The 27,648-nt window shown below is 32.8% G+C and overlaps 1 protein-coding gene across 2 annotated transcripts in view; it reads left to right on the top strand.

Annotated features, from left to right (window-relative positions):
• Nucleotides 1–27,648, top strand: part of RB1 (retinoblastoma 1) — a 132,302-nt gene that overhangs the window by 85,858 nt on the left and 18,796 nt on the right. For both annotated transcript variants that reach the window (XM_004680254.2, XM_012723286.1), the window contains 3 exons: nucleotides 22,710–22,828; nucleotides 25,621–25,766; nucleotides 27,453–27,598. In XM_004680254.2, the coding sequence (XP_004680311.1) occupies nucleotides 22,710–22,828; nucleotides 25,621–25,766; nucleotides 27,453–27,598 (411 nt within the window). The remainder of the gene's footprint in view (nucleotides 1–22,709; nucleotides 22,829–25,620; nucleotides 25,767–27,452; nucleotides 27,599–27,648) is intronic.

The following is a 27,648-nucleotide window of genomic DNA, read 5'->3' as shown; positions in this document are numbered from 1 at the left end:
AGTTCCTTTCAGGTTGTTACAAATGGTAGGATTTCATCTTTTTTAACAGATGAGTAGTAGAACTTTCATTGTGTATATAAATCACAACTTATTTAGCTAGTCATTTGTTGATAGGTTGTATCCAGATCTTGTCTGTTTTATATGATGCTGCAGTGAACATGGTGGTGTATACCTCTCTTCATATCAGAGTTTTTGTATTATTAAAGTAAATATCCAGAAGAGGGATATTGGATCAGATGAACTGCCTATTTTGCATTTTTTGAAGACTCTTCATACGGCTTTCCATATGGCTGCACCAGCTTACACTCCAGTTTTCATTCCCTTCAATAGTGTACATGGGTTCCTTCTCTCCACATATTTGCTAACATTTTTTACTTCTTTTCTTCTTGATAATAGACATCCTAATAGATGTGAGGTGATACCTTACTGTGGTTTTGGCTTATTTTCCCCTAATGATTAGTAATGTTGAGCCTTTTTCCATGTGCCTATAGACCATCTGTGCATCTTCTTTGGAGGCATGTCTATTCATACTTCCAGTCAATTTTTTAATTAGTTGTTTGTTATTTTGTTGTCAATGATAATTTCAATATATATTTTGGATATTAACTCTCTGTTCAGATAAATGGTTTTCAGATTATTGTCTCTCATTCAGTAGGATGTCTTTCATTTTATGGATAGTATCTTTTGCTATACAGAAGCTTTTTAGTTTGCTCCATTTCTCTAATTTATTCTTTTGTTTCCTTTGGAGTCAAATCCTGAAAATACCTCAAAAGTCAATATCAAAGAGCACATTGCTTGTTTTCTTCTGTGAATTTTATATTTTCATGCAAGTCTTTAATCCATTTTGAATTTTTATGGTATGAGATGGTGGACTGGTTTCATTCTTTTCCTTGTACCTGTCAGGTTTTCCAAGCACCATTTATTTAAGAAATTTCCTTGCTCCAGGCTACCTTTAAAATTGAATAAAAGTTTCAGATTTCAAGTTTTGAGGCTAGAAGCACGCCTTAAATTTCTGGTTGGGTTCGATACTATTATTATTGTCACTTTGCCTTTTTTAAACCAAAGCACAGAAACTGTTTGAGACACTATTTAGGTTCTGTTTCAAGGATGTCACTTAAGTAAATAACCTAATTTCTAGGAGAGAAGTTAATTTAGTACATACAGGTGTATGTTTTGAAGCATGAGGGCTTAATTTGGTTATAATTTTCAGTTGAGGAGGACTTGGCAGATAGTAGATTAAAAAACCTTTCACCTACTTTTGAAGTGATAGTAATAGCAAAAACCAAATTTGATTAGGTGTTCAGTGATCTAGATTCTTATATCAATATGATACTAAAAATTAGCGTAAGCTTGAGATCATTTAACTGTTATGTATCTGTCAAAGGAGAAAATTGTATTAGATTTTTGTAACTTTGTATGCTTCTAAGTTAATCTTCACACTAATTTTGATTCAAAGAACGAGCATGTATTATATTTCCATTTTACAGATCAAGAAACTAAAATTTAGAGAAGGTGTGACTTGCCTAGTATTAAAAAGTGATTAAATAATGGAAAGTGATGAAGCCAGAATTTGGAAACCAGGTCCTTACTATTAAGTATCCAGTTCAATCCCTTATATACGTATGCATGAGCTGGAACTAGAACTCTAGTTTTATGACCTCTACTCAGCTTTTCCTACTGTAACAGGAACCTCCCAACTTTTTTTCTTAGTAACAGAATCCAGAAATCTTGGTTAATGGCTTAAGTGCCTGTTAAGCAAAGAAAGACTTTGTTTTTAATTATGTAATCATTATGAAAGATAGACTTTTTAAAATAAAAGCTAAATTTTAAAGTTATGATGGAAATTTAACATAATCCCTTGGAAATTTCTATTCTTCTATAGATTAAAATAATACTGCAACCATGCTTCATTTTTAGCTTTACTTTTGTTGATTGAAAAAGTTATTTACATTATTACAGAGTACTATACAACATTTTATCTAGAGGAAAAAATATTTCTGCTTTTTTCAAATAATTAAAACCAGGTTTATCTGTGAATAGCAAATTTAATATTTTCTGGCAGTGTTTGTCATTAGAAATTTAAGTACTTAGTTTATTTCAATATTTGTTATTTCTTTAAGCTGTTGTTGAGAGGTGGATATAGGGAAGGATTGCTCTTCTCATGTTGTTCCTGGAAAGGTAGATGCTTGTTACCAAAAAACTACTCTTTGATACACCTGAGTTTTGTTTTTAATAATAAAAGTGTAACCATATTAAATACTAAGCATGTTTATCCCCAGATTTATATTTTGCTGGTTATAAATTTTAATGTGATATTATGAAATAGTGGGACAAAAAGGGCTCTCAGTAAAATGAGAATAGAAGGAACATGTCTATATGAGAAACCTGTAGCTAACATGGTCAATGGGGGAAAATAAGACTCTTCCTCTAACAGTGGGAATAAAATTAAAAATGCCCCTTGTCATCACTGTTACTTGACACAGTATTGAAAGTCCTAGCCAAAGCACTTAAGCAAGAAAAATACCACCACCCCCACCTGATGTTGCACTGTCAGACTTGTACTTGTTTTGCTTTTTTCAAAACTCATTGTGTGATATAACGTTCAATTCAGATGAGGCTGTAAATCAGCACCTTATTCATATTTTTGCTAATCAAGATGGTTCTTCATATGAAGGAAGAATTACAAAGCTCACTGAAAGGTGCAAAGATTATGGAACAAAATGGGCACTATGTCCTTGACTGATCCTTGTTCATTATATAAATGACCTTTAAAAACAGAAAACATATGTCATGACTTTTCCCACAACCCAGTAGAACTTCCACTATGTTTAAAAATAGTGAAAGTGAACATCCTTACTTTGTACCTGATCTTAAGAAAAAACTTAGTTTCTCACCATTTAGTAAGCATTAATTATGGGTTTCTATGATATGACCTTTATATGTTGAGGTATGTTCCTTCTATGACAGTTTTTTGAGTGCTTTTATCATAAATGGATGTTGGGGAAGTAGCTTGATACCGAAGTTGTCAGGTAAATAGTGAAGCAGAGTATTGCAGGGAGTAAGCTATCATTTTTCCCTCTTTGAGTATAAGACGCAATAGACTCATATAATCCTTGTTGAGAAGTTATCTTCAATCTTCAAAGATTTTTTTAAAAAAGATTTATTTATTTATTCATATAGAACTGGGGAACAGGCCTCAGGTACAGGGACAATGAGAGGATTCACCAGAGACAGAGTGGAGAGTAGAATAGGCACATCTGCGAAGTACACTGAGGGGAGCAGCAGGAGAGACAGGAGTTCTGCGCCATGTGGATCACCTCCAAGGCAGGGAATTGAACGTGCACTGAAGCTGCTGCCACTAGCTTGCAGTGCTGAGCTTTTATCTGCTGCACCACCAGGGAGAGCCAAGATTTTTTTTTAACCTTTTGACATGAGACCATTTATAATTGCCATATTTTTAATGAAAAAGACAGCATTTACTCAGTGTCTTATACACAAGAAAAAAGTTGAAAATCTACTGTTGTTTTTAAACTAAAATTGTAGCAATTAAAATGTATGCACAAACATCTAATAAATACACTAAACCATATTTAAGGAAACAACAAATCAGAATTTATTTAACTCATGGATAGGCACACTTGTGAGTGTGTTTGGTTTTTTTTTTAAATACTCCTTTTTTTTTTTTTTTAAAGATTTATTTATTTGTACATACAGAACTGGGGTACAGGCCAGAGGCTCAGGGGTGGTGAGAGGCTTCACCAGAGACAGAGTGGGGAACAGAACAGGCAGATTGACGAAGTACACTGCTGAGGGGAGCAGCGGGCGGGTCAGGAGAGGTCTGCCACGCCATGTGGTCACCTCCGGGGCAGGCAGGAATCAAACTCATATGGAAGCGGCTTTAGATTCTCAGTGCAGTGCTTTAACCCGCTGCGCCACCAGGGAGGGCCCTTGTGAGTGTGTTTTTTAACATATAAACTGTAAACACTTTTTTGCATAGGGAATTAAAACGTTAGCATACTCTAAAATTTCTGGCAGAAAAGAATGAAGCAAAATATATTGGCATTGGAAATTTGCTAACCTCTTTGATTTTATTATGTGATTAATTCTCAGCTTTTATTGAGCAATGAGATGTCAATTTCCTTGAAAGACTTAAGTTCCTAAAGGTGAAATAAATTAATTGACATGAATATGGTTTCCATGACTTCAGTTAGAGCAAGATCTGCTCTTTGTACTTCCTAATAATTATCTTGTGTTCTCTACAGCCTTTCAGGAATATGCTTAGAATCCCTAAAGGCTAAAGATGAGAAAAAAATAAATTTCAGAGAAAGTGCTTAATCTTAGCAAGTATCCCTTCCTAGTGAGAAAGTATTTATAGCAATTAGACAGTCTTCTGTAATAAAATTTTAAATTAACCAGATGGTGGAGATGAGTGATGTGCTAATACAAACATACCTGGCTTTGTAATAACTTTTTCTTATTATTATTGTGTTCTCTCTTTTTAGTTTTGTTCCTAGGGAACATTTGGTGAACTTTGGCACTGGGAATTGTACTTATATTCAGAACCTTCTGTTGGATAATTGTCTAGGCAGCTGTTAACTATTCTTGATGTTTTACAAGAGAATGATGTTTTTCAATATATTTATACAATAATAGGAATTTTTGAACTAAAACTTGAAACAAAACCAAAAGGTTTTCTTTTAAAAGTCTCCCAAATTATTATTCATTTTTTCCTGCTTTCTTAAATTTGTGTACTTTGTTATCTCAAAAATTTCAACTGAGAGGCAAAACTTACAGATTCAAGTTTCATTGCTTAGTTTTCCTATGCTAATTTTTTCTCAAGTCTATTAAGTAGAACTTCTGCACTCATTTTTTTTCAATTTAAATAATATCTTTTAAATAAGGTTCTACCTCCTTAATGTTTCTTTTTTTCTTTTAAAGTTTTTTTTGTTGTTGTTGTTGTTTTTTATGTATACAAGAGCTTTAGTATAGGCCAGAAGTGCAGGGGTGAGGAGTCACCAGAGACAGAGTAGAGAACACAACAGGCAGATTGACCGAAATATACTGCTGAGAGGAGCAGTGGGTGAAGAGGAAAGGTCTGCTTGCCCCTTGTGGGTTAGCTCCCTGCCTGGAGATCAAACTCATGCAGCAGTGGCTGGTGATAGCTTGATACTGCTGAGTCTATAAACTCTGTGCCACCAGGAAAGCCCCCCTAATGTGGAATTTAGATGTTTAAGTAGTGGAATTAAGAAACATAAGCATCTTTTGGCAAATGACAGTTCCAATGACGATTCTAACAGAGGCATATTTAAATCTTCTTGCAAAGCTGTTCCTTTGGCTTGTTTATATATTAAGGTATTGGTCAATAAACATTACATTTTTTACACAAATGGAAACCCTGGCCTATCACTGTGCATCAGTGCGGATAGGTGGAAAGAAGTTCAGGGATTGTCAGATCAAATTAATCAAGTTTTCTTATTCTGAGTTAAACTTGATACACATCGTTTCTGTTTGTCATGTACCCCAGAAACATGGGTAGATGCACAGTGACCGCAGGTACTAGCAATAAGGACTAATGAGGCCTGGCTCTGACTGGGCCAATAGTTTTATAAGTGCTGAGACTTAACCCCTTGTACCACCAGGGAGGCCCCAAAATCCTCAATATTATGTATAAATTTAATTCATTCAGTACACTTTTTTAGAAACTGTGAAGTACTGTTTGGGATAATAAAATACATAATGAGAAGAAAAAAAAACATCCAGACCATACCTTTATATATTTTCAAGGAACTTGTATTTTTAAATTCAAGAAAAATGTTTTAAAGAATATATGATCGTTTTAAAATGATTTCCTGTTTAACTTTGATTAATTGGTATCAATCTTACAAATAAGACTATTTCTGTCAGCATTATCAGCTGGAAAATGTACTGGTGGGAAATAGGATTCAATTTAGAATAGCAACAAATAGTATTGAATACATTAAGCATAAATACAGTATTTAAAGTGCAAAATCTTATCAAAAGACTCAAAACTTTTATGAAGACCATAAAACAGCACTTAAAAATGTGACATGCAGGTTTCTTGGGAAAAATTTATAAATTTAATACCATTCCAGTACAATTCCCTCAAGAGAAATTTTGAGTTAATTTTATTTTCTATCTGACTTTCAAGTAATCTTATTTATAAGAAAAACTGTCTTTCTCTCACATTTGTCTTCCTGTCAGTAGTGCCTATTTCCTTACATCCCTACCAAACCCAGATAATCATCAGACTTTTATATCTTTCCTAAAGTCAAAGTGGTGTCTTGCTTAATTTGCATATCTTTAATTAAAATTGAAATTGAGTATAGAAATAGACCCCAAGGCGGTCATAATATATGATAATGCTAGCACCTCAGAATCAGTGGAGAAAAATATGGGTAACTCAATAACTGCTAATAGGTCATCAGGGCAATATTTTGAGGAAAATAAGGTGGACTTCAACTTACTATTTACATCAAAATGAATTCCAGTAAAAAATTACTCCACTGAAAAGAACGCGTAAGATTTATGGGGAAGAAGTTGAAACTGTATAGTTTTCAAGAAAAAGATACTAGTTTTGTTGAAAGAAATATCAAACTAAGAAGGAAGAAAATGTCATACTGTATTTTATAGAATAACTAAATGGCAATTGTTTTTAAAAAAATTAGAATCAATTTAATAAGAATAACAACCCATTCAAAAAATGGGGAAAGGATCAGCACAAAAATGTCCTTTTTTTCTCTTTTAACTTAAAAGTAGTTTTTGATAGCCAGATTAGTATTTTTAAAAAAGTTTCACCTTCAAGACAAAAAAGACTGTACATTAAGTTAGAGTTTTTACAGATAACAGTACTATGATCTAGTTTTAAAGATCTAATTCTATGAACACTACTGCAAATACTCTTAAAAGCAGATGTACATTTGACAAGTTATTAAGGCAAACAAAGGGACTGGCTCTTTTAACAGATAGTGATTAAGGTATATGAAGGGTTAATTAGTAATTCATTCCCAGAACAAAATTCCAAGGTTGCTACTTTTATTGTAGCTAATGTGATAATTTTAAACAAACTGATTTCAGTCTTGAAAAATTTGAACAGTTTCCTATCAATACCAGATGTTACCAGTGCTGCCTCAGAAAGGTTAGAAACAAAAGACCGGAAGGATTGACTTACAAAAGGTCTTCTTTTAAAGCCCAATCTTTTGTTGTTGTAGTTTTTAGTTAAACAAAAGTAGATGCTTTCATTCAGACCAAAAAGAAGGTTGCTAGTTTGTTGTCCTGATTATATAGATAGGGAAATAGGCTAAGTACATTTAATTTTTTTTCCTGCTTATGTTATCTTTATCTCTTGGTATGCTGGTATTTATTTATACAGTAGCAAACATTTACTGATTGCCAACTGTATATCAAGTGTATACAGGTGTTAGAAATAACAGCAGTGAGTAAAAAACCCCTAAACTGATGTTTTATTTTAGGGAAACATGCAATTTATAAAAAAAAACAGATAAATTATTGGTCACATGGTAATAAGTTCTCTGAAAAAAAAAATTAAGTGGAAAAAGGAAGAGTTTTATATATAGGGAGATCTAGGAAGGACTTGGTGATAAGGGAACATTGGAACAAAAACTTAAAGAATTGAAGAAACAAGTCATGTGGTTATCCCAGGGAATTAACCTTTTATTGATAAACAGTTTTTGAAAAGGTGCCCCTTAAATCTGTATTTCCTGCTTCATCTTCCATAACTGCACTTACCAGGACTATGTCCTTAAGATTTTCATGGCAATTGGAAACTTCTAACTAGTGTTTCAGCTTTACAAAATTTTATGTGTCTATATCTGATTTTTGTTTTTCATGACAGCTAATTAATTGAGTATTTGCTTTGTTTGGTTTGGGACTACTTGTGTTCTTCAAGTTAAATAGTTCTGTGAATGTACCTATTTTTTATAAAAAGGAGCCTCAAGTCAATAATTCCATTTCAAGTCAGATCCTACCCTGACTTCTGTCTTCCTATGTAGTTACCAGATTTTTCTTTTTACTCTTTGATACTTTGGCTAACATCTTACTACCTTAAGGGTCTGATTTCAGTTTCTCCTGAGTTCAGTTTCCCTGACAGTTTCTATCAATTTTCTTCATTGATTTCTGTTCATTGTCTATCTTACATGATTTTAAATGAGTGCCTACATAGGAATTTTTTTTAAAAAAGATTTATTTATTTATCCTCCGGGATACAGGCCAGAGGCTCAGGGGCTATGAGAGGCGTCACCAGAAACAGAGTGGGGAGCAGAACAGGCAGATCGATGAAGTACACTGCTGAGGGGAGCAGCGGGCGGGTCAGGAGAGGTCTGCCACGCCATGTGGTCACCTCCGGGGCAGGCGGGAATCTAACTCTTGTGGAAGTGGCTTTAGCTTCTCAGTCCTGTGCTTTAACCCGCTGCACCAACCAGAGAGGGCCCTACATAGGAATTTAAAGGTGCTTATGTACCACTTGTCTTTCTCATAATAACATGGTATGCAAGTTTTATAATTGATTTATTTTCTATTATACTTACATAGTTGAAAATAGGAATAATGTCGTTAAAGTCTGGAAGTGGATACTGCTTTTTCAAAAAAGTCTTCTTAGATAAGTTATTTTAGATCATTTAAATCTAAATGCTAGATCATTTAGATTGTCTTGCCCTAGATTTCTCAAAGTGATTTAGCTACTCTCCATACTAAACAATATGAGAAATAGGTTAATTTCTGACAAGACCACAAATGTAGACTACAAAAGCCTCAGTACCTTCTGTTATAATAGTTAAAATGTATTCTGTTAGGAATAAGTGATTCACTTTTTTAGTCTTTAATTTTTTTAAAAAAATGCATAAGTGCTTTTCAGTTTCTGAAAGTACATTTAAATAATTTGAAAAATAAGAAAGTGTACTTTGATATTTTAAAACATTTAAAATCATTTTCAGCTTACTACTTACTCTAAACTTAAAAGTAGTCATTGGATAAAAGTGGTAAGATTCTTATCTAAACTATATACACTCTCTGAAGATTTGAGATTATACTGATTTATTTCATAATATAGAAAAGGCTTCTTCAGGTACTTCCTTAAAGTTGTATAACTCTTTTAGATTAAGACTTACAAAAATTTTTGTTCAGAGAATTATTGCCACTAAGTGAACCTTAAATAAAAATGCTGCATAAGTTAGATTTATTTAACCTGAATGACTTAAATTTACTAATCAGAAACACAGTTAAATACTGTAATAGCATAATTCTTGTTTAATAAAATTGTCCATTTTCTAATTGGATTGTTTGTTTCTTACCTCTATGCTTCGAGAGCTTTTATCTATTATAGATGCTAGTACTTTGTTGAATCAGTAGTTTTGCAGTTTCTCTTAGTCTGTAGTTACATGACCTTTCTATAGCAAAAGTTTTCAATTTTGATAATGTCCAATTTATCAATTTTTTTCTTTCATGGATCATAACTTTTGTCAAATATAGGAATTATAATCCCAAAGATTTTCTTCTATACTATTTTTTATGTTTTATGGCATCACATTTTACATATAAATCTATGTTCCAACAAAACTAAACAAAAATAATCAGGCAACTATAAATAAGAGACATTCTATGGGGAGGGGTGAGGGAGAAGGTACAAAATGAGGTGGGAAGAGCACAAGGGACTAAGGTGATGGTGCACAGGTGACTAGGTGGTGGAAATTCTATGGGGACTACACCTGATGTAAAACATATACCAATAAACAAATTAAATATATTAAAAAATCAGTAGTCCCAGTTTTTAAAAAAAAATCTATGTTCCATTTTATTCTGTTATAAAAGATTTGAGATTTATATAAATATAAATATATTTACTTAGGATATATATACATACATATATATATATATATGTATGTATATGTATGTATATATATCCTATGGATATTCATTTGTTCCAGCACCATTTATTGTAAAGCCTTTCCTTTTCCCATTAATTTGATTTTGCACCTTTGATTAAAAGTGAAAAAATATAGACAGGACAAATTGATGTAGGTTCTAAATTAGTCATATCAATAATTGCATTAAATATAAAGGATCTAAGCAGCGTGGTAAAAAAGCAGCTCTGTTCTGGTCACAAGAAACTAGTTTTAAATATGAAGACAACTGTGTTAAAAATAAAAGTATGAGTCAAAATACTAAGTGCCCATATGGAACTGAGAATAATACTAAGATGTATACAGTGATAAGTAGATGGATACTCAATTAACTAAAGAGCTTATTGAAAGAGTTGTAGCTGAATTGTACTAAAGGTAAGGAGTTCATGAATGACCATGTTAATATTTGAAATGTTTGTTGTGTATTTCTTTAGAGAGTTTGAAGTATTCAGTTGGAAATAATGGGTATAGAACTTGAAAGAGTAGTTTTAGTTGGAAATGTGGATTTAGAAATAATTAAAACCATGAGAGTAGCTCAACCAACATATGTTATTGGCAGGAAGATACTGAGTAATGTAAATATTAAGAAGTAGTGAAGTCAAATGGAAAAGAACTGTCAGGAAGGTTAAGGTCTACCCCAAATTTTCTATTTTCTATTCTTGTCTCCTTTTGGTAGACAAACTGTTCTTAAAATAATTAGGTTTCAGAATAGTACAAAAACATTTCCTGTAATGGAATCCAGTAATATTCCTCAAAATGCCCAGGAAACAATAGCAATTCCTGTCTTTCTCTTTTCCTAATGTTAATTTTTCTACTAGCTCTGGAGATCTTGTACTTACTTGAACCATCAGAATCCGTTTCAGGAACACCTCTACTTGATAGTTTTCAAGTCCTTTATTATCTGGAGAACTTCATTCTTTCTTGAGAAATGTGTATTATTATGAAAATTCCTATGAAGTATATGTAAAACTTTGTGCAGCTACATACCAAATCAGTTCCTCCAAATTGAGAAGGTAATTTGAGCCGGAAGAATGAAGCAGGCATTTTAGTTAATCATATTTAAAGTTTATTAAGGGCATTTTACCCTGAGGATCCTTCAGGAAGGAGCTAGTGAATAGAACTTCATTCAGGTTGAGGCTGGATCCATGCCTCCACTCTGACAGGGATCTTCCTACAACCTAATAAGCCTAACATTTAACTAGAGAATAGTTTGTATAGAACTACTGACACCAAGAATCCAGAGGATGTGTTATGTACATCTTTGTGGTATTATGTTTAATGGGTTTGTGTGTGGTTTGTGGCTACAGGTTGAGATAATTTAAGGAATTTTACTATCTTCTTAAAATAAGGTAACTATTAGTCATGGACCTTCTATGTCATTGACATAAGATGGAGTCACTTTGATTTTCCTAAGCTCTACTTTTCCTATCCATGTTATTTATTTTATGGGATTTATATTAATATTACTGACAAAGAGAATCTAGTTTCCTTTACAGGATTAAGTGATGAAACAAAATTAAATATTGTTCAGAAGATGATTATGCTGACAGTTAATTTAACTACTAAACTGTTTATTTAAACTAATGATATAATACAGCTTGCTTAAGTCAGAAAGAAAGTTGTTCTCTTGAGTCCTGGATAGAAACAATGCTACAGATATAAATATGTTTAATAATTCCATTAAATCTTTTCTTTACAGTTTTTTTAAAAATCAGTTGATATTGTAGTTGCCTATTGTTGTCTAAAAAGTTGCCTCAATCCTTAAAACAACTAATATTTATTGTCTCACATAATTTCTGAAGGTCAAGAATCTGAGAATGGCACAGCTATAAAGTTTTGGCTTCATTTCGCTCAGGAAAGATTCTCAAGTTGTTTGCCAAGGCTCTAGTCAGGTTAGGCTTTGCTGGAATTGCAATACCTGCCCTGGAGTTCACTCACCTGGTTGTTGGCAGCCCTCATTTCTCCACTGGCTATAGGTCAGAAGCTTCACTTGTTTGGACCGCTCCATGGGCCTGTGCCTTGCATGGTAGCTAGCTGCTTTTCCTCTTGAGCAAGACAGGGTGCCTAGATGGAAACTGTAGATTCCCTATGAGCTGGTCAGAGAAGTGACATGCCATCTTTGTGCCATTGAGCACAAAGACTAACACTGGAATAATGTGGGAGGGTCTATGTAAGAGTATAAATACCCAGAGATGGTTATTAGGTGATCTGGGAGGCAGATTGCTAGTGTTGGAGTTTAGTGCCAAATAGAGTCATAACTTTTCATCTTTGTGCTTTGTATATTTAATTTAATCCATTATTATGTTGTATAGTGGTCTAGAAATATTTGCTAGCTGTCCATTATGTTCTAAGTACTAGAATTTTAAGATAACTCCATCTTGTTTGGACCCTGTTTGTCACCTGCTTAAATTTCTTCAATGAATTTATCACTTACATTTCCTTTCTGTTTAATCTGTGTTTTAATTTTATGGAGCTTATCATTTGTGTCTTGAGAGCTTATGTTCACAGTATTGTTCTGAGCACTTTATACTTATTTGTTAGAATAACCTTAGAGGAAGTATTACTTTCTTCATTGTAAGTGAAGTTTCTCTAGGACAGTATTTTTCATTTTCTGCTTTTGAGACATCAATTTATTTTACTTTTTGCTTATTATAACTTCTTTCTTTAGGACTTAACTCAGGTATACCTACTCCAGGAAATTTTCTCCCCTGCACCAAATCTGAATTAGGTGTCTTTTTCTTGAGTTCCTTATTACCCTGTGTATCATTTTATTACAAAATTTATCACTCCGTAATGCTATTTTTGTTTTCTTATCTCTTCCCTATATTAGGCTAGGAACTATAACATAGAGGTTAAAAATACGCTTGTTACCAAATCCTAGATCTTCTACTTACTCTCTCTCATTTTGGGCAATTTACATTTAGCCTACCTTTCCTAACTTGTAAAATGGTGATAATGACACCTCCCTTCTAGAGTTTGTTTTGAGAATAAAATAGTATACATAAAGTGCTTGGTGCTATGCCTGGCATTTAGCTAGTAAATATTACCTATAAATTTTTTTTATTTTTATTTATTTATTCATACAGAACTGGGGTACAGGCAAGAGATGCGGAGGGTGAGAGGATTCACCAGGAGCAGAGTGGGGAGCAGAACAGGCAGATGGACGAAGTACACTGCTGAGGGGAGCAGCAGGCGGGTCAGGAGAGGTCTGCCACGCTATGTGGATCTCCTCCAGGGCAGGCGGGATCGAACTCATGCATGCGGAATTGGCTTAAGCTTCTTAGTGCAATGCTTTAATCCGCTGCGCCACCAGGGAGGGCCCAAATTTTTTAAGGGAAAAATTATCGAGTGTCTCTTAAGTGCATTTACTATACCACAGCCTTTGTATAGATTGCTTTACTTTTATGACAACCCTATATGTCAGGTACTACCATCAGTGTAATTATTTGCTTAGCTTTGTCTCTAGTTTTGTCACAGAGTATATTTGTTGAATGGATGAACTGATGAATTACAAGTGGAATAATTGGCAAATAGCAACTTAGAGACATAATTAAACATATGGCAATAAAGTGAAAGTGAGCAAATGAACTTGACTTATATCATATTGTAGTATATAACAATACATGTTCTTTGAAACAAATAAACTTGGATTTAAATCCCTGCTTCACTATGTATCACCCATATCAGATGGGGCAAATTTCTTAACATCTGTACTTCAAGCTCTTTATCATAAAATGGAGATAATAAGATGTATATACAGACTTTTATGAAGATTTAATGAAATATATAAAATATTTAGCATAGACTAATAGGTGCTCTATAAACTTTAATACTGTGGTTAATTTGTGAGAATTGTAAAGCAAAATTTTGGTAGTAAAGGAAATAAAATAGAATTACGAAGTATATAGTGAAGGCTTTGAATAATCAATCATAGTTTTTAGGATTCATTATGAGAGAAAGCTAGATCACAGCTGTTAACTCCTCATTATAATGCAATATCCTCTCAGTGGTCAACACCAAAATTTTGTTGAGGGTTTAATATAAAGTTAAACATTATTTCTTATAAACTGAATTTTATGAAATGTTTCTAATAGGCATGTCTTCTTGCCTGATTGTAATTTTAGTCCTAATGGTAATAAAATGAGAACTAAGTCTTCTGCCAGTAATTATGATTTAGGGAATTTTTTGAGTTTCACAATAGGAACTGTATATGGTGGTTTTTGTTTTGCATATAATCTCAAATTTGCCTTGGTTATTAGTATTATACAATACAGAATTTGGGCACTGTTTAAAAAGATGCCTTTTGAAACCCATGAAGACAAGAAATGAATTGATCATCAATGTTGCTATTTGAAAGAGGATATGGAGTCAGGTTTCAGAAATAATGTATCAGAATTTTTCAGCTATAATTAGTTGCTAAGGGAGTGGCATAGAAGAAATATATTAAGGGAAAAGTGGCAGAAATATATTAAGGGAAAAGTGGCAGATTATGTAGAAGGAAGCTTAGAACGGAAAAAACTTTTAATGGAATTACTGTATTAGTATGTAATGGGGAACTTTTCTAAAATGTAAATGTTTTCCCTTACTAGGCATATCAGAATCTTGGAGGTTGAGGTGTGTTTAATAAGCTTTCTTGAGGATGCTGAACTATGCTGTCCCCCAGCTAAATTACAAGTTATAAGAGAAAATATAACTGAAAATTAAAGTCAGATATTCTAAGAAATATTAACTATATCTCTTGATGTCCTAAGGCAGAAGTAGTTAGAATTTGACAGGTAACTTGAACTATCTTGTGTTAAACAAAGAGGAGAGAAGCTAGAGTTAATGAAGATATCTTTCTTCTAAACGTATAATTTTGCTTAGCTTGGTCCTGTTAATTTGCTTATTTATGGACAAATAACTAATGTGAATTTATTTTTCACTTTTTCCAAATGCTTGTTCATGTATATAACTTGATAGAAACATGACCCGAAGTTTAATTTTCTTTGTAAAATTTAGTATTTTGCTTTCATATCTAAAAAGATTTAGATAAAGGTGTTTTGTTTTGCCTTTCTTCTGCTGCATCAAATAATTTGTGATCAAAGTTGGCTCCAGAATTAATTTTATTACTTGTTTTGACTAACAAGAAACTTTTAAAAATATAATTGTACATTTCCCCTTTGTAAGAGGAAAAGAGACATTTCTCAGTTGCTTAATTTTTATCTTGTTCAGAATTTTACAAAATATTTATACTTTGTATTTATGAAAATAGAAAAAGGAGCTTGTAAAGCTTAACAATTATCAGAGTAAGCAATTGTAAACTTATGATTTTTAGAATTTCATCTTTATTTGTAAGAAAGGAAGGCCCCTGTTGGAACATTTAGAGTTTAGAATTTAAAAGTGGCAGTACTAAAGGATGACCTATTACTTAGCTCATTGACAGTCAAGGCTGGAATTAATCATTAGAAATTTTGGAATTACACTTAACACTGTGGACATGGACATAACTTGTTTGAATGCATACATAGATTTTAATTAATAGCGAATCAATTTTTATCATTTTATAATTCATTGATTTTTTTCATTGAAGTTAAATACAAAAATTAACATTCATAGCTGTAAAGATGTGATGAAACTCAATTGTGGAAAGGGAACTCTAAGTTACTGTTATGAGGCAAGCTACTATTATATCCATATCTCTCTGTCCTTGAATTTAAAACTCCAGGGCAAGAATGGTCAGTGATCCAAACCAGAGCATACAAATAGTAATGTATGCATATCAATAAAAGCTAATTGATAAGGAATGTAGAGCCAGCCAATAAGTTTTATTCTTACTATTTCAGATCTCTTCAGTTTCAGAATTGGGAGCTTTTAAGGATTATGAAAGATTGAGAGCTCAGCTTAGGTCCACCTAGAAGTAGAAGCAACAGTGAACAATGAAATCCTTCAATAATTTGTTGACTTAACTTTCTCAGTTTATTTTATTTTCATGAAAATGATAGTAATTTTAATCGTTAATAGTCGACACAAAAGTTTGGTACTATGATTAGGATAACCTGCCAACCATACTTACTATCATGGATTAATATATATATGTGGACAAAGGGTCCTAGTGAGAGTCTCACAGGAAAATATATGGTGATTTTGATTCTCTGGAGGATCAAGTCTAGAGCCCTGATTAAGAAACAGGATTATTTCAATTCTGATCATTTAATCAAGGGATATTTTGGTTTTTCTTCCTTATAAATCCTACTTAGCAGTATTACTAATAAATACTTCATACGATTCTTCACTTCAGTAGTACAAATATATTTATTCCTCACCTCTGAACTCTAATCCACTCTTCTTGTGCTTTTTTGTTGTTATAACCTTCTCTTCCTTCAAAATTTGCAAAACATCCCTGACTTTCATCATACTCAGATGATGCCAGCTTCCTTTTGCAGATGTTCATACCCTATTCCTCTTTTAATGTCTGTTCCTCACACTATATTAGTTCCCATTATAGCACCAACTCCTCCTACTCATGAGTTGTTCATTTTGCAAAAATTCATTATAGAAAGATTTCTTTCTTTTTTTTAATTATGTAAAGTATTTTCTTTAGAGTAGGAACATTAACTTTCCCACAGTATTTAGTTTAAGTTCTACAAATAATGACTCTTCAACAAGATTTTATCATGACTATTAAAAAAAAGGAAGCCCTCCTTGAATATATATGCTTTGGCCACTGAGGATAGTATTCATGGGACTGAACTTTTTAACTCCTATACTACTTTATTCAGAAAAGTAACTATCTTAGTTTAATTGCATGAATTTTTGTCATTTCCTGCTGCTACTTACTCAGAGAAAATATGTCAAATAATCCCTGACCCTGTTTGGCTAATTTAAAGTTGGGAATTCTTTTCTTTAAACAATATTTTAAAATCAGTTCTATCTACATATATATATGTATATATATGTGTGTGTGTATATATATATATATATAAAATGTGTGTATATAGATAGATAGATAACATGTGCATGTGTTTATATATATATTATGTGTGTGAGTGTGTATATATAAAAAACATGTTGTATGAGTACCTTTTAAAAAAATAGTTTAAAAAAAGTAGCCAGCTAAGTTTAAATCCCCTATATCCTATCTGTTAACATCCCTTTTTTCATCTGTTAAGTGGAGGTAGTATAGTAACATGATATGGTTTTTTGAAAATTAAGTACTCACATATAATACAAAGTTACTAAATAACTATTATTATTAATAAAAGATGTAATTAGAATTTTTTAGTAAATCCTTTGGATGGGATAGAAAATAGTTAAATTAAAACATTTTTTAATGTAATTTTTCCCAAATATAATTTATTTAGGAAAAAAGAAAATAAGATCTAACCAAATTGATATACCACTCATTCTTTTTTAAAAATTTCATGAAGATGTCAATTTAGAAGATACTAAAATACATTTTAAGGTACAAAGTTGTTTGAAATGTTTGTGTGTGTAAAATTGTATATAATTGACAATAATGTTACTACTCATTTAAAATGTCAAGTTCTTGAAACATCTGCCTTTATAATTTAGAAAGGTATTACTGTTCTGAGACTTTAAGAGTTTGATTGGATATGATCATACTGAATGAAAATCTACTTAGAGTTTTAGACCTTTCTTGTTTACTTTCTGAAATTTAAATAACTGGTTTTTCAAAGCAATGTGGCAACCCCCTAAGCATTTTCAATCCTGTTATAAATTATCTAGCACTGTCAAATGTTTCATTGTTCATCATTATCTGTATACATTGTTTATATATCCAAAAGGGCAGACTTAGCAAGAAAAAGAAAGTAGAGGCACTGACACTGCCAGAGGCCTGCAGGCGAGCTATACCTCTGACAGGCATAGGTTTGTTATGCACATATAGACACAGGCGGGCAGTATTGGTAGAGCTATACTATAGTAGATGATTACCCTGAAAAGAAAAATATTCTATGTAAGCTTTCATTACTTGGTAAATTATGTTATTGTTCTAAGTAAACATAGAAGTTAAAGATAGTAATCTCTATAAATAAGTATGACTCTGTAAGTAAGTATGACTGTTGTTTTCTGCTAGAAGAATGATTATCACAAATATTTGGCTTTATTAAATAACGTGAAATGCCATATCTAGCATTGATGAAATTAACTTATACACTTAATTTACTGCTGCTGTTTTTTACACTAGTACAGTAGTAAAATTTGGATAGCCATTGTGGATACTATCTCAGAACGAGAAAGCTGGCTGGCTAAGTTTAAATCCCTGATATGCTATCTATTAACATCCCTTTCCTCATCTGTTAAGTGGAGATAGTATACTGACATGATAAGGTTTTTCTGAAAATTAAGTACACACACATAATAAAAAGTTACTAAATACGTAACTATTATTGTTAATAAAAGTTGTAATTAGAAAATTTTTAGTGACCCCTTTGGATGGGATAGAAAATAGTTAAATTAAAATATTTGTAATTTAAAAAGTCACGCTTAGTATTTAACTAGATCTAAGAAACTATTCATTAGTAATGTTTTCTAATAGCTTAAGAGTTTTACATTTATAGCTTAGAATTCTATTACCCTACAGAGAATATTTTTGGTGTATATAATGTTCAGTCATAATTTACTAAAAATTATTACTAAATTTTCTAATCTATAACATAAATAATGATAACACAATTGACAGATTTATTTTTTAGATTCATGAGGTAATGAATACATTTGAAAAAAAAATTGTACACTGAAAAAACTTTCTTATGTAAACAAACCATCACAAGTAATACAGATATAATTTTATGTTGCCAAGTATATCTTAAATTAACTAACATTATCAATTTACTGTTCAGTGCCCCAAAGAGTAAATTTCATACCAGGGTCACATGTATGGTTGAACTCCTTAAATTTTATATCCTAAGCACTTCTCTTGCTTTACCTTAGTTCTAACCTTGTTTTATACTGCTTATAGACAGTTTTCTCCTGAAAAGAAGATAAACTGAAAGACATTTTTAGCCATGACTGCTGAAATGAAAATAATCTGTAGTATGTTGGGAACTCTATATTTATAGTTCTGCTTTACTGTGAAGTTAAGGACCTAAGTAAATGGTGGCTTTTTCTATTTAAATTTCAAATTGAATTTATTCTATATTATATACGTAGAACTCCAAAGTTACACTAGACCTGCTAAACCTGCCTATCATATTCTTCATAAATATTGGCACTAGGAAATTGGAAGTTGATAGAAAGTTGTATCACTTGTAACAGAGCTAAGGCAGTATGGATTATGGTTTGTGCTATCACCTGGGAAATTAATCCAGTAAAAAATTCAGTTTTTAGAACCACAGCTCTGTGTTAGTAATACAATATCAAGTAAGATTCAGTTGAATGAATTATCTCTATATTAGTGATTCATGACAAGAAAAAACTCTATCCTAAAACATTGTTTCTATCATAATAGATGTCCCCCTTTTCTTAGAATATTCAAACGTTTTAGCATAGTCTTTTTAAGGACGCTACCTACCCTTTTTTTGTAGCAACCTCTCCACCACTGCACCACTATTTTATTTTTAGTATTAGTGCCCTCTCTTCATTTCCTAAAAGAATGCCAGTTTCTCATTGCATGCTCTTTTCATTTTGGGGAAGGCCTCTGCCCATCCTCAAAGGACAGCCTTCTTTTCCCTCCTTCAGCCTCAGTACACGAGTTACCTTCTCAGATAAGTCTTCCTTTTGAAGCACTCCCATCTACCTGGGTCTCCTCCTTTAATCTTCATGTGAAAATTCTGTTGTTTCATAGAATTTTTCTGGATTTGTCATTACATAATTATTTCATTGCTTGTTTATTGTCTGCCTCTTCCCATCAGACTGTAAGCACCATGTGGGTAACAACCATACGTGTTTGCTTACCACTGTACCCAGTGCCTGGTACATAGTAAGTATTCAATAAATGTTTGATGTTTAGTGTATAATATTTCAAAGATAAAATAATTTTCAATTTTATTCCAGATTGCCTAAATACTCAGCAGTGCTTTCCTACTCTGCATTCTGTTTTTTCCTCTCCATACATACATACCTATGAGAAAATTTAATTTATAAATTGGGCACAGTATCAGTTAATAACAATCATTAAGAGAATAGTTAACAACAGTATGCTATAATAAAAGTTACATGAATGTAGTTTCTTTTTGTCTTTGTGTGTGTGTATGTGTTTCTTTCTCCCTCTCAAAATATCTTTTTGTATATAATATTTTGGGGCCATGGCTGACAGTATAACTGAAACCCTGCAAAATGAAACTGAATAAAGAGGTACCACTATACTTGAGTGAAACATGATGTCTATTTGTGAAAAATAATGCCTTTATCTTTGGACATAGAATTTAGTTTAGTATAACCTTATAGTGCTAACCTGAAGCACAACTAGGTTTTAATACATATCTGAAGAGTAAATACAATACCTGATTAGTAGCATGCCTAGGCCTTATTAAAAGTACAGGTTTGGGCCCTCCCTGGTGGCACAGGTTAAAGCACAGCACTAAGAAAGTAAAGCCACTTCAGCATGAGTTCTATCCCCACCCCGGGGGTGACCCATATGGCGCCGCAGACCTCTCCTACCCGGCCTGCTGCTCCCCTCAGCAGTGTACTTACTTGATCCTCCTGTTCTGCTCCCCACTGTGTTTCTGGTGAATCCTCTGGCTGCCCCTGCACCTCTGGCCTATACCTCAGTTCTGTATGCATAAATAAGTAAATCTTTAAAGAACATAAAAAATTGAATATAATATGCATGCATTAGCTGGTGTTGTTAGCACACTTTACTCAAATGAAAGCCATTACTTAGGTTGCACTTCAAAGTGCCTTTAATGAATAACTTAGAATAAATAATTTGACCAAAAAAATTATGTTATGGAGTTTATAACGTTTTCTTTGTCCAAATTGCCTGTGCCCCCTTCTCTTCTGATGCCTCGGATATGAGCAACCTAGTCCTAATACGGCCTCCATTATGATTACTATTTCAGTGGTGAGCCACTGTTACTCATAGTAGCATGTCCCCCATTGGTCTGTTAGAACTCAAAAATGGTTAAAACCCATAAAGTTTTACAGTGATGCATGTAATAATGACAAATATGGTTATCACTTCTCTCTTTATTCAAAACTTATCAAGTATTTACTTGGCATCTGTGGGGAGAATAAATTTATAAAAAAATAATACAGTTGTTTTCTATGAAATTTCAGAGCTGAGGGTACATCTTTAAACATATTCATATATGTTTTGAATAGGCTAATGTAAAATAATTAAGCCAAATCACTTAAAGGAGCGAAAAGGCTTTAATGTTCAATTATCTATATTGTAGGCATTATATATAATTTACTATTGCAAAATTAGTGTTGTTCTATCTATTTTTCAAGTAATGAAGCTGAAGATCAGAGAACAAAACTCACTGACGCTGCTAAACACTAAAGAAAGAATTTGAGTTTACATTTAATTTCAAAATCTATGCTCTTCAGGCTGTTGACCTTTTTTTTTTCTAAGTTTCAATTTTCTTTTTGCCATTGTTGAAATGAGTTAAGTTGAAAGCGGGAGTAATAGAAAAATATAGTGTTCAGTAATGTATTGCTTAGGTGTGAGTAACTTCCTATTTAAAGGCACTGTCTGTCATCTACCATTTCTTTTTAAAATTATTTTTTTTTAAATGTAGACCTAAAAAATTTAACAGTGAATTTTGTAATATTTTCTGTAAATCCTTTGTAAGTCCTCTATATCTATTCTCCATTTCACTTTATGACACTTTACCATAAATATTTTATCACACATCTCTTAAAGAATAAAAACATCTTTTTTACTCATCTTATTTTTGTTATTGCTATAATAAAACAAACAACTCCATAATGTGACCTAAAAATACAGTCTAGGTTCAAATTCTTCCATTTGTGCTATGCCTGGAGGATATAATCATGATGACGTTTTCTAGCATCTGGAACAGGAAAAAGGCTGGATCTTCTATATTCGTTATACAAACTTTTCCTTAATTCTGTATGTTTTTAGTGTGATCACTTCTTTCTTGATCTGTGAGAACCATGTATTGCAGCAAATGCTGTTTTACTTTTTCTGAATAATAAACCTTCTATATGTCATGGGCAGGGGAAAAGAGGAGAAAAGAGGTCTAGAGTAGACTTCTAGCCAGCCCTTCTGTTGTTAGGGAGTATTTTGAACAAACTTTATGTCAGTAAATTGGACACCATAGATCAAATTATTACAAAAACATAAATTAGAAAAAAATTAAATATAATAACCTGATATCCTATAAACTCTTATTTCTAATCTTTGTGATGATGTATTTACTTTTCATACTAGTACTGTTTATCTGTTCCTTTTCTTTTTCTCAGTTTGACTGAGGTCCATTTAATTTTATTAGTTATATCAGCAATTATTAGCTTGTTTTGACTAAACTAATATTTTACCTTTGGAGTTTCATTAAGTTTTCTCATTTCTTTATTATTTCCTTCTTACTACCTCTTGTGGGTCTTCCTGTCTTTGCCCCAACTTTTAATTTCCTTTCTAATATAGGCTTTTAGAGTTATACATTTTCCTAGTCCTCTTTTTTTGTGTATGTATATAGTACAAGAATTAACAAATATTATCTTCAAAAGGAGTAAAGGATCTCTTTATGACTTTTTAATTGCTACTGTCAGCTGTGACTAAATATAGTTTTCTCTATGTCAGACAATATGCTTTTAAAATATACATGGAAATAATCATTCTTTGTTTTAATGTCAATTTATTTCATTTAGGATTCACCTCTATTTGATCTTATTAAACAAGCAAAGGATCGAGAAGGACCAACTGATCACCTTGATTCTGCTTGCACTTTTAATCTTCCTTTCCAAAATAATCACACTGCAGCAGACATGTAAGTTTGTTAAATGTTTTCCATTCAGCCTGCAAATAGAATTCAAGTTGTAAGTATAATACAGAGTACCATGTAAAAGCTGTAGAAAATAGAATTTCAAATAAGACATTTTCCTGCCTCCAAGAAGCTGGAATGTAAGACACACAGTGCAAATAAAAATCCTATAATGTGGTACAGAAATCACTGAAGTACTACTGAAATCACTCAGAATTAGTATAGTTTTCATGGCAGATGTGATAATTTAGATAGGCTTTAAAGGTGGGATAAGTTTGCAACATGGAAACATAGGAGGAGGGAAGGAGGGAGGAGACAGAAAGTGTTCCAAGAGCTAGAAATGGGTTAAATCCCAAAGCATTAACAGCTAGGAAAGTAGAAAACATTTTTCATGGAGAGCATTTGGACTGAAGCATTTGATAGGCATAAGAAGTAGTATGGAAAAGAGTCTAAAACTTAGATTAATTAGGTCATGATGTTGATGGACAAAGGAATAGCTGAAATTTATTGAGGGCTTCCTATGTGCTACTGTGTTCTTCAAATTAAATTTGTTTAATTTGATCTCCATATAAGCCCTATATGAAAGTATATTCTGATGTCATGCCTGTTATCTATAAATTAAGAATTAGAGAAATAAGGTAACTTGCCAGAAGTCAGCAAATATCAAAGCCTAAGAGTCTAACCTTTCCAAAATCCATTTCTAAAACATTGTACACAGCTTTCATAAAAATATGCCTAAAGTTATATTTCTATTTAGTCCTATGCAGAAATTGGCATTACAGTGTTCTGTGATTAAGTAGAGGACTATTTTCCAGAAATGCCATTTCTATAATAGTCATACCTAGAGTACTTCTGGCATGTGGAGATTCTGCCTTAAAGCATATATTTGTTGCTAGATAACACATTAATATGAATAAATCAAGCCTCAATTTTTTTTTCACAATTTAATAAGCAGTTGTCTGTGAAGTGCCAGGAAGTAGCCTAAGAATGGTGAATGCAGATGCAAGTAAGAAAAGCTGATGCTCTGGTGGAAGTAAGTAGACAGTGATCAAGTAAACTAATGCAGGAGGTTATTTTAGACAGCAAGTCTGGTAAAGGAAATAGAAGAATATGGATTAAAAAAACTGAAACACAGTTTAGGGAAGCTCTCCATGTTGAAGTGCTATTTCACCTGAGAACTCAAAGATAAGTTGATATAGGTGAGGCAACCATCTCTGTGATGTGCATTTCAAGAAGAGCACTCAAAGTGTAGTAGTCCTAGGGGTGATAAAAGAAACCCCAGTGAAACTGGGGAAAAATTAGCAAGAGGAATTGAAAGGCACCAAGATGAAGTTGGAGAGGCAAACCAGGTCTGGACTGTGTAGGTTTTGTTAGGCATGGTTAAGAATTTTGGATTTTATAAAGTGCATGCAAAAGCATTAACGTTTCAAACAGGGGTCCAGCTTTATATACTTTACATTTAAAGAGCCGTTCTCTGGCTATTATCTGAAGAACAGGTAGGATTGGAGAAGGGAAAGGAACAGGGAAAGAAAACAGGAAATTAATTTGGATATTGTTTCAGTAATTCCAATGGAAAATGTTGGTGAGTTGGTCTGGTAATATCAGTAAACATAGAAAGAAATGGTAAGATATAGGGCATATTTTAAAGATAGACTTAATAAGACCTAGTTTTGCCTTGGGCTGGCAGAATTGGGAAAGAGGACAAATTAAAAATAACTCCTAGATTTTTCACTTAAACTGGATTCTTTTGACTTAAGATAACTGTTTACTGAGATGAGAAAAATAAGGGAGGAAATTAAGAGTTTCACTTTGGCATTATTTAGTCTCACATTCAAATAGTTATGTTTAAAGAGGGGATGGAAGGTGGGAGGAAAAGAAAAGAAAAAAGGAAATAGTGATGTTCATTAGGTAGTTGAAAATTTATAGCTGTTATTCAAAGGAGACTAACTTTTATTTAGCTTTAGTCAGTCTACAGTATTGTCAGTGCCTTTAAGTATAATCCAATGTTGATAGTAGGTTAGACTGTGGTACTTATAAAATCATGATGACTATTCCCTTTTGCTAGTCTGCTACTTAATATACCCCATATATTAGAAACAACCATGGTAAGGTACAAATTCTACTTCCTGATCAGAATGATTTCTCAGCTACTAAAACAAAATTAGATAATAGACCTGGATGGCTAAGTAAAATAGTCACACAGAGCAGTAGAACTGTCAAAAATTGAGATAATTTTTTACTAATATCTTTCTTGACTTAAAGCCTTACATGTTAGTATACAACTGTAAAGGTGCATTCCTAATGTTATCTGAAGTATTCATAGAATGCTATACTATGTGATTTAAGAGGAGAATCAGAGAAATCTGACAATACTGTTTTGGTATCAATAGCCTATTCCCATAAATAGACCAGAGATGGGGGAAAGAGGGATAGAGTGTTTGCATGTATATGAGAAGAGAGAGATTTTCTTAGTAAAAAAAAATTTTTTTTTTAAGATTTATTTTTCTATGCTTACAGAACTGGGGTATAGGCTAGAGATATGGTGGGTGAGAGGCTTCACCAGAGACAGAGTGGGGAGCAGAACAGGCAGATAGATGAAATACACTGCTGAGGGGAGCAGCAGGCGGGTCAGCAGAGGTCTGCCGCGCCATGTGGGTCAGCTTCCTTGCCAGGGATCAAACTTGTGCTGCAGTGGCTTCGGAGAGCTTCATAATACCTTGCTTTAACCCGTTGTGCCACGAGGGAGAGCCCTTTCTTAGTAAATTTTAAATGAAGACTTTTCCTTTGAATATATTTAGGTATCTTTCTCCAGTTAGATCTCCAAAGAAAAAAGGGTCAGCTACACGTGTAAATTCTACTGCATATACAGAGACACAAGCAGCCTCACCCTTCCAGATTCAGAAGCCATTGAAATCTACCTCCCTTTCACTCTTCTACAAAAAAGGTTGGTAAATAATGTGTTCATGTGTGTGGACTCTGAAACCAGGCTAACAGGGTTCAAATCATGCTTTTCTCCTAGGCAAGTCACTATCTCTGTACCTCAGTTTCCTGAGGTGTATCCATGAAATGGAAATAACATTAATAGTAATCTACCTGATAGAATTTTTGAGATAATTAAAGAATTATACATAAAATGTCTCCAATAGTGCCTACCACATAATAAACACTCAGAAATTGTTAGATATTATTATTATTTGCACCACTGTTGTTATACGTTTAAAGTAATGCTTGGAAATATTTGCTCCTGATACTACTTTTGTTCATTAGATGTTTATGTAAAGTTGAGAGTGTATAATGTACTTTGGCTTAGTGCGAGCATATTTCCTGCAATCAAGTTGTCTAATGCTTTCTGGTTGTGTGTGTATTTGTGGGTTGGGAATTCTTTTTTTGTATCTGTATATGAATATATACATGTAAGTGTACACCTACTTAGAGCCCTTTAGAGGAAAATGAAAGGCCATATTCCTCTGTTACAAATGGTCTTCTGATTTTATTGAAATATACATATGCTGAGTAGAAAACAGATAAATAAAATAGATTTGTAGTTGAAGATGGTCTTCCAAAGTGTGGTCCCCAAACCAACAGGATCTACCTCACCTAAAAAATTGTAGAAAGGAAAATTTTTCTTTGGTCTCCAGTTTAGGACTGTTCAATCAGAATTCTAAAAGAAGATTAAAAAAATATCCTTGTTTTAACAAACCATCCAAGCAAGTTTGATGCTTGCTTAAATTTGAGCACCACTAGGATAAGTTATTTGATTTAATTGCCCATGCAAGTCTTTCAAGAGACATTTAAACGAAAGGTCTTTAAGATGGTAGAAGATTCAGTTGAATTTTGTGGACTCTGTATCCAAACTTACTTTCTAATAATATTTTTTATAGATTCTCTAGGTAAATTTCATGTCACAATCATGTCACCACTTGGATAATCGACAAGCCTACTATTTATTTTTCAACAGGGTATGTGCCATGGGTATGTGGCATAGAAATATGGTCTTTTTTTATTTTTAGGATTAGAAAAATTAATAGATCCTGACAATCCCATTCTTTAAAAAAAATAGGCACCAGAAGGAAAGGTTGGGAGTGGGAAGCAAAGTGGGGTATGGACTCAGTAGACTATGGTGGAAGATTATTGGTGCTTTGATGGTAGATTTGCTATGATAACATACATCACAGGAGGCCTAAACCTATGCTACTAAGTCATATGCACCTTTATAAACCAATATTCTCTTGATAAAAAAGATAGTACAATTTAAAAGAATGAAAAAATACGTCTCTCTTCAATATCGATAGTGAAGATTTCCAACATCTGTGATGAATGATTACCAACCACACTGAAAAAATCTATTTGGTTCACCTATTTTCACATTATCTTAGAATTTTTCTACTTTTCCTTCTACCTCTGCTTTAGTTTCATGTGCAGTAGTTAATTCAAGTATCATTTTGCCCTTTGTGTACCTAGCATTGTGTTAAAAGAGTGATTTACATAAGGAAAATAGTGCTAGAGGTAAGATTATTGTTAAAATTCTTTTCAGCAGAGTTATGGTAATAGCAATGTTATGTTTTGGAAAAAAAATCCACTTGTTTGAAAAAAAAAATGAAAACATTACTTATTCCCATTAATTTTTCAGTGTACCGACTAGCGTATCTTCGACTAAATACTCTGTGTGCACGCCTTCTGTCTGACCACCCAGAACTGGAGCATATCATCTGGACCCTTTTTCAGCATACATTGCAAAATGAGTATGAACTCATGAGAGACAGGCATCTGGATCAGGTAAGAATCATAATGTGCCTTCTTTTTCTCCCTGCTTATTTGTTAAAACT

This window comes from Condylura cristata, unplaced genomic scaffold (assembly GCF_000260355.1).
Source record: "Condylura cristata isolate star-nosed mole 26May11 unplaced genomic scaffold, ConCri1.0 scaffold00010, whole genome shotgun sequence".
In the NCBI taxonomy this organism is placed as follows: Eukaryota; Metazoa; Chordata; class Mammalia; order Eulipotyphla; family Talpidae; genus Condylura; species Condylura cristata.
This window is presented reverse-complemented; position numbering and strand designations above follow the sequence as displayed.